Source organism: Telmatherina bonti (genome assembly GCF_933228915.1).
Source record: "Telmatherina bonti genome assembly, chromosome: 18".
Taxonomy (NCBI): domain Eukaryota; kingdom Metazoa; phylum Chordata; class Actinopteri; order Atheriniformes; family Telmatherinidae; genus Telmatherina; species Telmatherina bonti.
Genome location: NC_136616.1, coordinates 5,593,874 through 5,606,607, shown reverse-complemented (window position 1 = coordinate 5,606,607; position 12,734 = coordinate 5,593,874). Strand labels below are relative to the sequence as shown.

Below are 12,734 nucleotides of genomic sequence, written 5' to 3'. Positions count from 1 at the left end.
AGTGGACATTTAGTTTTGCTTTGGTTTTTTTTTTTTTTTTTTTTTTTTTTTATTAGTTTGTGGAAATTATGGCTATCGGGCGTCATGGCTAGCGGATGTTATAGTTAGTGGACATAATGACTGGTGAACATTATAGCAAGTGAATGTTATCGCTATTGGACGCCATTGCCAGTGGATATTATGGCTATCGGACATTATAGCAAGTGGATATTATGTTTAGCAAATATTATAGCTAGTGGACATTAAGGCTAGTTGACGTTATAGCTAGTGGACATTGTAGCTAGTGGACATTTTGGCTAGTATACATTATATCTCGTGGACATTTTGGCTGGTAGACGTTATAGCAAGTGGACATTTTGGCTCGTAGACGTTATAGCTAGTGGACATTATGGCTAGTAGATGTTATAGCTAGTGGATGTCATAGCTAGTGGACATTATGGCTATTAGATATAGATATTAGATATACTAGTTATAACTAGTAGACATTTAGTTTTGGTTTTTTTTGTTTATAGAAAGTGGGTGTTTTCACTATTGGGCGCCATTGCCAATGGATATTATGGCTAGCGGACATTATCGCAAGTGGATGTTATGTTTAGCAAATATTATGGCTAGTGGGCATTGTGGTTAGCAAACATTATGGCCAGTAGACATTGTGGGTTGTGGGGATTATGGCTATTGGACGTAAGGTTAACAGATATGTTTGTGGGTGTCATGACTACTGGACATTAGGGGTAGTATATGCTATGACTGGCAGTCAATATGGTTAGTGGACATTATCGTTGGCAGTCAATATGATTAGTGGACATTATGGCTAGCAGTCAGTATAACTAACGGGCATTCTTGTTAGTAGACATTATAGTTAGCAGACATTATGGTTAGTTGACATTATGAGTAGCAGACATTATAACTAACGGACATTATAGCCAGTAGACATTATAGGTGGTAGACATTATGGTTTGTGGACACTATCGCAAGCAAATGTTGTGGCCAGCGGTTTTTGTGGCTTACATGGAAATAAAGTTGTACTTTTATAAGAAATCGTTGAAGCAGAGTTAAGACTTGTGCAGAGCTTGATGTAAAACTCTGCACACCTTTGCCAATTATCCATGGATTTGAGTCTGGTTTGTTGCAGCATGGAAACGCCCAAGACTTGCAGCACTGTGGCCCTTTAGCACCAGAGTTGCTCTGCCTTGAAACCAACGTATGTATCGGTTCACCTCTATTTCCAGGCAAAATAAAACATGTCCACCTGAATTTAACTAAACTAACATGTTGGAGCGTCCTGTTTGATCATTCTAGCCTTATGTGACCACAACTGATCATCTTCATCAGGTCTTATTTTCTTCCCAGTAGCAGACAAACAACATATCAGATGATGAAACGTTTTATCATTTAATGTAAATGTGATCTGATTGTGATTCTGCTGCAGCAACACATTTCCAGGACTGTGGATCTAGTCTGAAGCACAATGCAGCGCTGATGCCATGAGGATTACATGAAACATAAATGGATTTCTGCATTTTCAGTGTGTAAAAACATTTCCCCTGTAAAGCGTCTGCTCAATCACTGCTGGACATGTTTTTCCTTCTCGTTTTTAATTAAATAACGAGGAAAGTGTACCAGGACTTGCCCGCAGGGTAACGGGGGGGGGGGGGCACAAGCAACTAAAATGCCTTTAAAACCATGTCGTCAGAGTTTTGCAGGTGGAAAGTTTGGTCCTCGTCTGCTTTACTTTATGGCCTGTCGTTTCCATGGAAACACGAGGCTCATCACAGGTGTGTGTGTGTGTAGGTGTGTAACAGCAACAGGAACTGTCACTGTGGTCGAGGTTGGGCTCCGCCTTTCTGTGAGAAGCCGGGACTGGGCGGCAGCGTGGACAGTGGACCGGTCCAGTATGACAGTGAGTCTCAGTTCCTGCACCCCCCGACCCCCCAAACCCCCCGACCTCCCGACCCCCAGCAGCATGTCCACACCCTGAACGTGAGCTTGTCTCGGGCTACAGGTCAGCTGGGTCTGGTGGTGGGTCTGCTGTTTGCCTTCCTGGTGCTGCTGCCGGCGGTGCTGCTGCTCTTCTACTGCTGCAGAGTCAGAACGTCCTTCTACCACAAGTGGCTTTCCCAGAGAGAGAAGCAGCAGAGCAACAAGTACGTCCCATCACACGACTGGACAACTCCCAGCTCACTCTTACACTCCATCACTAATCATTTAAACAAAAAAACTGTCCCAGACAACTGCTGACAGAACACCTGTACACATTTTAGTATTTATGCACACATTTATTGTATTTTTATTCATTTGCATTCTTCTTATTTTATATATGTTTGGTTTAATATGTATTTATGAGGTTTAGTATTTATTTTTTATTCATTCAGTGTTTTATTTAAGTTTTATTTATTTATTTTATCGAGTATTGCTATTTCTAATGTTTGTTTAACATTTATTTTATTACATTGCAGATATTCACTCTGCATCCTGCTTGTTTCAAAACCTCAACTGAAAAAAGTTTAAACAGTAATAAAGTTACAATGATGCAGCTGGAAAATGTATGTGTGTTGACATAACGAGTTCCAAGAAGAAGAAAAAGACCTCCTCATACCTCCATACACCTAGCTGGTGTGGGTGGGTGGATGGATGGATGATGGATGGATGGATGGATGGATGGATGATGAATGATGGATGATGGATGGATGATTGATGGATGGATAATGGATGGATGATTGATGGATGGATGATGAATGATGGATGGATGATGGATGGATGGATGATGGATGGATGGATGGATGCTGGATGGATGGATGGATGATGAATGATGGATGGATGATGGATGATGGATGGATGGATGGATGCTGGATGGATGGATGGATGGATGGATGCTGGATGGATGGATGCTGGATGGATGGATGGACAGATTAATGGAGAAGAACGAAGCAGGATTCTGTCTCTTGATGAGTCATCTTCCGTCTCTGCGCAGGTCGGAGACGTCAGCGGACAAAGGGAAAAATGGCCATCTGAATCCTGCCTTCCACCTGAAGGTGGTGGGCCCCCTCAGCAAAGCCAGCGGCCACAAGGGGGTGAGTGTTGCTGTACGACTGTCCAGAAGTTTGACCTCCATGCTAGACGGCTGTATTTACTGCAGCTCGTTACGTTAACAGTTATTTGTGCCTGTATGAGGTAAAATAATCACAATTTAACTGCATACGTGTTGGAGCAGAGAAACATGGGTTGCCTGCTGGACTCCTGCTCTTCCCTCGGCACAGTTATGCAGCATTTGGTCTGTCTTCTGTATCACTTGCATAAACTGGTTTCAGGTCCATGTCTGATTGGCCACATGCCTGACTGCTGCCATCCGTGACGACCTGTTAGCATGCTAACTGTTAGCACGTTCAGTGCTAACTGTTAGCATGTTCACTGCTAATTCTTAATGTATTCACTGCTGACTGTTGCTGTCTTTAGCTCTGATTATTAGCATGTTAACAGTTCTGTGACGTGAAATGGAGAACAGGAACAAATACAATGTGGATAAAAATGCTATTAAAATAATTAAGTTAATAACAAGAAGCTCCCAAACGTCCAAAATCATTAACAGTTGCACCACTACCGGACCTTCATCAGCTGTCAGCATGATGATAATGATGAGGATAATGATGCTTTCACATCAGTGTTCTGTTCTGATTACAGACCCATTGAAACTATTAAATCTAAGCTATACGAGCCAGGTAGCAATGAATACGAGAGAAAACGCTGACAGTTAATAGCAAACACCGCAGTTCGGAGTTAGCGGTGAACACACCAACAGTTAGCAGTAACTATGCTAATAGTGGTGAAAACTGCAGCAGTTAGCGGTACAAACTTCGCTAACAGCTAGTGGTAAATATGCCGACAGTTAGCTTTAAATACAGGTAGTGATGAACATGCTGAGAGCAGTAAATTGTTAGCAGTTTGCGGTGAAGAAAACAGTTAACAGCATTGCTAACAGTGCTGTTAGCGGTTATGGAAACCCAAATATTCTAAAAATATTTGGTCACATGAGCAAACAAGATGGATGCTTTCAAGAATCATGTTTTATTTCCTCTTTTTTTCTCTGGTAATGTCTGAATCCACCATGCTGATGTTTAAAGTGACCATGGTGTTGAAATCCAGTTGCTAGCGTGCAACATGTAACGCGATGCTCCAGTGAATAACAAAAATCATGAATGATAAATAATCCATCAAAACAAGTCAAACAGTCGTGTACTGCTGACAATCAGACTGGAAAAGACATTAGGCATGAAGTCTACTTCTATTTATTTCTTAAACATTTTATTAACTTTAGTGACAGACCTTAACTTTTAACATACTGTATTAATATTCATAAGACTTCTCAGAAAAACTGTCTTAGATATAAAAAATAATAATAATTTGATGACTTTTTGATTCATCAGATGAATCATATTCATTCATTCATCATCCTAACCGCGGGGATCATCGCGGTTAGGATGATCATCGCGGGGAAGCTGGAGCCTATCCCAGCAGTCTGTGGGCCAAATGCGGGGTACATCCTGGACAGCTCGCCAGGCCATCACAGGGACATTAATCATATTAAATGAATTAAAACAAAATGAGTAAAATCCAGATGCGGAGCAGAACCAGAAGCCGGATATTTTTTCCATACATGCTTTGTGCCGTTTTTCATGTCGTCGTCACCAGTAAGACAAACTGGTATGGGTTCATCATGGGGATGATATTTTCTCTCTTCCAGCTTCCTCACGCCAGTAAGGAGGTCCTGCCTCTCAGACCGGGTCCAGTTCCCAGCAGCACCCAGCCGGTCAACATCGTTCGACCTCTGAGACCTGCCCCGTCTCCCCAGGCCGGTCCCCGGAACCTCAAGGTGGTCCGACCACCTCTGCCAGCTGGCAAGCCCCCAGCGGCCCCACACAAGTCTCCCACTACCCCTCAGAGACTCACCCCCCCGAAGAAAGCGCTGCCCCTCAACCCGACACGCTCTCCACTGGTAAGACCCTGGTCTCCACCTCACCTGGTGGTTTACTGGTGAAGCCGCTTCAGGACCGGTTTGGTGTGTGAAACCAGGTGGGAGGGAGTCGCATGGCGTCTGAACGGACGTAGCGGCGCCGTCGGTCAGATGAAAACGTTTCTGCTCGGTCAGACGAAGCTTTGAGAGGCTGAAGGAAGCGTTTTCATCTGATCGCTTTCGTAGCGGCTCCTCCCTGCTCCTCTGGAACGTCTCTAAATAAGATCCAGTTCAGATGTTTCACCACGTGTCATCTAACATCGCCCATTACTGCTGTTGTAGCTGGTGTCTGAATCCAGGCCGTCCCCGTTCCCGCCTCAAAGGCCCCTCCCCCTCAGCCCGGCTCGAGGAGCCTCCGGCACGGCGAGTCCCGCCCGGACCGGCGGACCCAAACCCTCCACGGGCCTGCTGGTCATGATGCCGCCAGCTGTCGGACCGAAGCCGGTGGGGAAAGTGTCGGCTGTCCCCCCCCTCAGAGTTCTCAGGTGGGTAAAAGGACGAAGCGCACTAACGGTTTTATTAAACGTCAAACACAGGCTGACGTAACTAGAACTGAATGAAACAGATAAAACGCTGGAAAAGATTAACCAGAACCACGAGAACCACTGAGAGGAACGATGAACACACGTAAAACTTACTGCCACGTTTCGCAAAGGAAACGTTCTCCTGTGGATTTCCGTCACGCTGAGGTCATGAGCCAATGGTGCAGGAGGATCCGCTGATTGACAGCCAATCAGATCTAAGCTGCACCTCGTTGATGACGAGTTCCTGAGAACTACGGTCCGTCCTTTTCACCGGCGGGATGGAAGGTCATCTGCACAGCCTGCTACGCCTCGCCTGCCGGTGGGGGGGCCAGAACCGCCACCAGCCTGAGACGTGCTGCAGTTCTGGGGTTTGCGCTGCACATGGAGGCCAAACACGTTCAGACCAGAAGCTGAAAACAACGACGGTCTCCACATGAAGCTGGAGAGTCCGATCAGGCGGTTCTGGTTCCTGATGGACTCTGGGTTCGCTGTGCTGGGGATGTGTGTCGTAACAACGGGTCTAACGTTGATCTAAGTCCTCGTGATATGCAGATCAATACTAAATATCTATTCCTCCACTACCAACATGTAAATAAGGTTCCTGGGTCGGTAGGAACTACTTCTTCCTCCACCGGCTGCAGCAGGTCCGCTGCTCGGTGATCATCCAGCGATGATGGTTTCAGCTGGACATGAAGACCAATAAGTGAGATAATAGTACATAAACACCTGCGTGAGTCAGCCTGGAGGTCACCTGAGCTCCGGATCAGCCAGGTAGACGTACCTGCAGTCCTCAGGCTGAAACAGCTGCTGGGAAACTTTGCTCATCTGGACCAGAAGCTTCAGATTCCACATCTAACGCTGCCATCTCTTCTGTTTGCCTCCTCAGACCGGTCCCAGGTGCCAGACCAAACACAGCCTCGCCTCCTCCACGTAAATGACCCCCGCCCTCCGTCCTCCCAGGAGACGGCGGCTGACAGCCTATTTGCACTAGAGACTTTGGCGGGTGGACGGTATGCGGTACATCAGCCTGTCACACACACCAGAAGACTCGGAGGACGAAACAGGACTCCTACCAGTCCCCCCCCAGAGTGCTAGCATAACCAGGACGACGCAGTGTTGCACAGAGGCCTTGCAGACTGAGACAGTTGTTGCTGGGGTACGGTTACATTTACCAAATCATTTTTTAGGTTTACTGGTTGTTTTTTATAATCATGTTAGAGAAAAAAGGAAAAAAATGACATTTTTGTTTTGTTTACAGTTTATGTCATGATGTTTATGATTTGTCTTCTGTGCCAAAGAGGTCTCATCAAACCTGCTTCATCACCGCAGGTCACCGCCTCCATTCTTCTAGGTTTCTGTTTTTTAATAATTTATTGTGTAACATGAGGAATGTGCAGATTTGGAGATACACGGTCCTGTTCCAGCAGGAAGGAGAGCCAATCACGCAGCAGCTTCTTCTCAACACTGTTTACATGCTGGAGGGCATGATGGAGGCTGGCAGGACGGACCTCCACCCTCATCTTGATTTTAATGTCATTTGCTGCAATGACTTTTGGTTCGTTTAAATAAAATATTTTTACAACATTTACATCAAGGTGTGTTTGATGTTTTCTCTGAGATGACTGGAGCAGAACTAGCAAGAAAACCACCATATAGACCAGAACTAGCAAGAAAAACCACCATATGGACCAGAACTAGCAAGAAAACCACCATATAGACCAGAACTAGCAAGAAAAACCACCATATAGACCAGAACTAGGAGAGAAAAACCACCATATAGACCAGAACTAGCAAGAAAAACCACCATATGGACCAGAACTAGCAAGAAAACCACCATATAGACCAGAACTAGCAAGAAAAACCACCATATAGACCAGAACTAGGAGAGAAAAACCACCATATAGACCAGAACCAGGAGAGAAAAACCACCATATAGACCAGAACCCGCAAGAAAAACCACCATATAGACCAGAACTAAGAGAGAAAAACCACCATATAGACCAGAACCCGCAAGAAAAACCACCATATAGACCAGAACTAGGAGAGAAAAACCACCATATGGACCAGAACTAGCAAGAAAAACCACCATATAGACCAGAACTAGGAGAGAAAAACCACCATATGGACCAGAACTAGCAAGAAAACCACCATATAGACCAGAACTAGCAAGAAAAACCACCATATGGACCAGAACTAGCAAGAAAACCACCATATAGACCAGAACTAGCAAGAAAAACCACCATATAGACCAGAACTAGGAGAGAAAAACCACCATATGGACAAGAACTAGCAAGAAAAACCACCATATAGACCAGAACTAGGAGAGAAAAACCACCATATAGACCAGAACTAGGAGAGAAAAACCACCATATAGACCAGAACCCGCAAGAAAAACCACCATATAGACCAGAACTAAGAGAGAAAAACCACCATATAGACCAGAACCCGCAAGAAAAACCACCATATAGACCAGAACTAGGAGAGAAAAACCACCATATGGACCAGAACTAGCAAGAAAAACCACCATATAGACCAGAACTAGGAGAGAAAAACCACCATATGGACCAGAACTAGCAAGAAAACCACCATATAGACCAGAACTAGCAAGAAAAACCACCATATGGACCAGAACCCGCAAGAAAAACCACCATATAGACCAGAACTAGGAGAGAAAAACCACCATATGGACCAGAACTAGCAAGAAAAACCACCATATAGACCAGAACTAGGAGAGAAAAACCACCATATGGACCAGAACTAGCAAGAAAACCACCATATAGACCAGAACTAGCAAGAAAAACCACCATATGGACCAGAACTAGCAAGAAAACCACCATATAGACCAGAACTAGCAAGAAAAACCACCATATAGACCAGAACTAGGAGAGAAAAACCACCATATGGACAAGAACTAGCAAGAAAAACCACCATATAGACCAGAACTAGGAGAGAAAAACCACCATATAGACCAGAACTAGGAGAGAAAAACCACCATATAGACCAGAACCCGCAAGAAAAACCACCATATAGACCAGAACTAAGAGAGAAAAACCACCATATAGACCAGAACCCGCAAGAAAAACCACCATATAGACCAGAACTAGGAGAGAAAAACCACCATATGGACCAGAACTAGAAAGAAAAACCACCATATAGACCAGAACTAGGAGAGAAAAACCACCATATGGACCAGAACCCGCAAGAAAAACCATCATATAGACCAGAACCCGCAAGAAAAACCACCATATAGACCAGAACTAGCAAGAAAACCACCATATAGACCAGAACCCGCAAGAAAAACCACCATATAGACCAGAACCAGCAAGAAAACCACCATATAGACCAGAACCAGCAAGAAAACCACCATATGGACCAGAACCAGCAAGAAAAACCACCATATGGACCAGAACCAGCAAGAAAACCACCATATAGACCAGAACCAGGTAGAAAAACCACCATATGGAGCAGAACCAGCAAGAAAAACCACCATATGGACCAGAACCAGCAAGGAAAACCACCATATGGACCAGAACCAGCACGAAAACCACCATATGGACCAGAACCAGGTAGAAAAACCACCATATGGAGCAGAACCAGCAAGAACAACCTCCATATGGACCAGAACTAGCTAGAAAAACCACAATATGGACCAGAACCAGCAAGAAAAACCACCATATGGACCAGAACCAGCACGAAAACCACCATATGGACCAGAACCAGGTAGAAAAACCACCATATGGAGCAGGACCAGCACGAAAACCACCATATGGACCAGAACCAGCTAGAAAAACCTCCCTATGAACCAGAACCAGCTAGAAAAACCTCCATATGAACCAGAACCAGTAAGAAAAACCTCCACATGAACTAGAACCAGCTAGAAAAACCTCCCTATGGACCAGAACCAGCTAGAAAAACCTCCATATGAACCAGAACCAGTAAGAAAAACAACATGTTTTATGCCGGATGCTCTCCTTGACACAAACCCCCTCTGCATTTATCTGGGCCTGGAACCGACCCAAAGAGAATAATCATTTCCCCCCTCGGGGCTGCAGCAGCGTTGGGCAGCAGGACTCGAACTGCCGACCATCAGCCCCTGCCCCACCTGAGCCACTGTCACCGCGCACCATGAGGGCTATAAATAACGACGGCAGGTTGTGCGGGGAGGACGTTGGCGGGAACCTTCTGGTGGTTCGTCTCCACCTGCAGCGGCTCATAATGGATCCACTCTGCTGGAAATGAGATCTCTGCCAAACTCCCAGCTCTCTAGAGACTAATCTATCAGACGGTCCCGGTCCGAGTGCAGCGCTGCCAGACAGTGAGGAGGAATGGCCTCGCGGGAGATGTATTGATGTAGACACGTTCCCGGTCCATTACCAGGACGCCTAACAAACCCGAGGGCTGTTTTTCCAGCCAGACACGGTGGAAATGAAAAGGCTGAGTTCTTTTTTCTTCCTGCCCAGGGCCCATAAATCAGCGTCTGTCCTGAGGGAAGACACGGCTTCATACGGCTAGCAATCAGTTAGCCACGAAACCAGAAAATCTGCCTCCGATGGCGGGAAATGAAGAGCTGACAGCAAAGACATTAAAACCTGAAGTTTTACGTAAAATCAATAAGACACGAAGGAGTTTCTGATACAACATGTAAGACTAATCACCCAAAACCATCCCGCTTATCAATAAAGTTTCACTCACTACAACTAAACGTGGCATTTAAAGGGTTAAAGCTATGAAAATGTTGGTGGTTTAGTTAAACGGAAGGTAAACGGGTTAGGTTTAGTTAAATCAGGATGGAAGCAAACTGCCGCAACAACCTGAAGATGAAGAGCTGGTTTGACTTCATCACCTGTCTGGAAGCAAAGGATTGTGGTCCTGTATGGCGCCGTAGGGACCAGATAGACAGACCGTATATAAAAGATGGACGGAGCCTCCGTGACGTCACCCGTAGGTTTCTGAAGAGCTGACTTGAAGCTCGGTGGGCGGTTCCTACCATCACCATCTTGGCAGGGACATGCGTGTCGTCTCACCCGGAAAATACAAATATAGGATAAGAGGTGGAGCTGAGAGGGGGGCTGTGAGCGTCATGGTGGATGATTGACATCGAGTGAACTCTGAGCTTTCTGTAGCTAAGAGCTAACCGAGCTAACCCGGAGATAACAGGAGCTAACCAGCTAGCGGAGGTAAGCGGGCTAAAGCTAAGTCACGTTGTTAACCGGCTAAAAACCACGGTTGTTCTTCTGACTTGAAGCGGGAGATCGGGTACCTGTCAATCAAAAGGACACGCCCCCAAATATGCAGAATTTCGAGATTAAATCACTTTTAAACGGGCGAGTTAGAAAAAAATTCATTCCCCCCACAGTTGTCATGAAGGTAAACCTGACCTATTAAACCTAAAATGGATTTTCTAACCAGGCTGAAAACATGTTTATTCCTGCTGTAAACATGTTTATTCTGGCTGTAAACATATTTATTTCTGCTGTAAACATGTCTATTTCTGCTGTAAACATGTCTATTTCTGCTGTAAACATGTTTATTCCAGCTGTAAACATGTCTATTTCTGCTGAAAACATGTTTATTTCTGCTGAAAACATGTCTATTTCTGCTGTAAACATGTCTATTTCTGCTGTAAACATGTTTATTCCTGCTGTAAACATGTCTATTTCTGCTGTAAACATGTTTATTTCTGCTGAAAACATGTTTATTCCTGCTGTAAACATGTTTATTCTGGCTGTAAACATATTTATTTCTGCTGTAAACATGTTTATTCCTGCTGTAAACATGTTTATTCCTGCTGTAGACATGTTTATTTCTGCTGTAAATATGTCTTTTCTGATGTAAACATGTTTATTCCTGCTGTAAACATGTTTATTTCTGCTGTAAACATGTTTATTCCTGCTGTAAACATGTTTATTCCTGCTGTAGACATGTTTATTTCTGCTGTAAATATGTCTTTTCTGCTGTAAACATGTTTATTCCTGCTGTAAACATGTTTATTCCTGCTGTAAATATGTTTATTCCTGCTGTAAACATGTTTATTCCTGCTGTAAATATGTTTTTCTGCTGTAAACATGTTCATTCCTGCTGTAAACATGTTTATTTCTGCTGTAAATATGTTTATTTCTGCTGTGAAGTTGGTCTTTTTAACATGGGAGTCTATGGGGATTCGCTCTGTTTTGCAGCCCCTAGTGGATGAAGGGGGAACTGCAGTTTTATACACTTCTGCATCGGCTTCGTTTGCAACCACCGGAGGCTCCGCCCATCTTCCATATACGGTCTGTGTGTTAGTGTTTTATCTATTTTGATGTAAATTGTTTATAATGTAAGGCACTTTGTATTGTTTTTAAGCATGAAAAGGACTATACAAATAAAGTTTGAATTGATTTGATTATGGAGCAGATCTGCTTGTGATCTCTAATTTATCAAGACATATTTCTGCTTTTATTTTACATTTCTTTTAGCAAACTAAACACATTTTCCCGGACCAATAAAACCCTTTTAGATCTGAAGATGTATTGATTTTATTGCCATGGCAACTCATCAATAAATTTGTTTAAACCGGCAGCAAGCAGAGCTCGCCACGCAATGGTACACCTGCCGTGTCAGCAGCACGCAAAATGTTGCACCCTTAGAATGAACAATAGTCCGGCACTTCCTCCTTTGTCTTTATTTTATTATTTTTTTCACGTTTTCATGTCACAGATGTACACACACGTCGGTCCCCTATGAAAAACACAGTGTAGATTTTAAGTTAAATTTGGATTAAGTTTTTTTAGTGTGCAAAAGATTAAAAAGTGAAACACTTACACGTCTGGAAGCCTTAGCCGGCAACTACAGCCCAGCAATTCTCACCTGAGAACGCTGTGGGCCTCGTATTTAAAGAAAGCTAGGAAGTTGCACACAGGCTTACCCAGTGACTTCCGCTCACTTCACAATAAAAGCAGCGTGTTCGATAAATTGCAATATACACTTCTCACAAAAAGTTAGGGATATTTGGCTTTCAGGTGAAATTTATGGAAAATGCAATATGTTGATGCTACAGTGATATAATATAAAAGTAAGACATTTAAGTAGAAGGATGCACTACTGATTTCCTCATCTCAAAAAATTCATTCAACACAAAAGGTAACAACAATGGTAGTTACACCACAACAAAAAATGTGAACGTCTCAATATCTGGTCATGTGCCCTTGAGCATCAATTACAGC

At 44.0% G+C, this 12,734-nt stretch overlaps 1 protein-coding gene across 1 annotated transcript in view; it reads left to right on the top strand.

Annotated features, from left to right (window-relative positions):
• The window catches only part of adam19a (ADAM metallopeptidase domain 19a), a 301,810-nt gene extending 294,768 nt beyond the window's left edge, over nucleotides 1-7,042 (top strand). The window contains exons 18-23 of the mRNA XM_079258226.1: nucleotides 1,792-1,900; nucleotides 2,003-2,144; nucleotides 2,972-3,071; nucleotides 4,739-4,990; nucleotides 5,291-5,493; nucleotides 6,419-7,042. Coding sequence (XP_079114352.1) covers nucleotides 1,792-1,900; nucleotides 2,003-2,144; nucleotides 2,972-3,071; nucleotides 4,739-4,990; nucleotides 5,291-5,493; nucleotides 6,419-6,470 — 858 coding nt within the window. The 3' untranslated portion in view covers nucleotides 6,471-7,042. The remainder of the gene's footprint in view (nucleotides 1-1,791; nucleotides 1,901-2,002; nucleotides 2,145-2,971; nucleotides 3,072-4,738; nucleotides 4,991-5,290; nucleotides 5,494-6,418) is intronic.
• The last annotated feature ends 5,692 nt before the right edge of the window (nucleotides 7,043-12,734 follow it).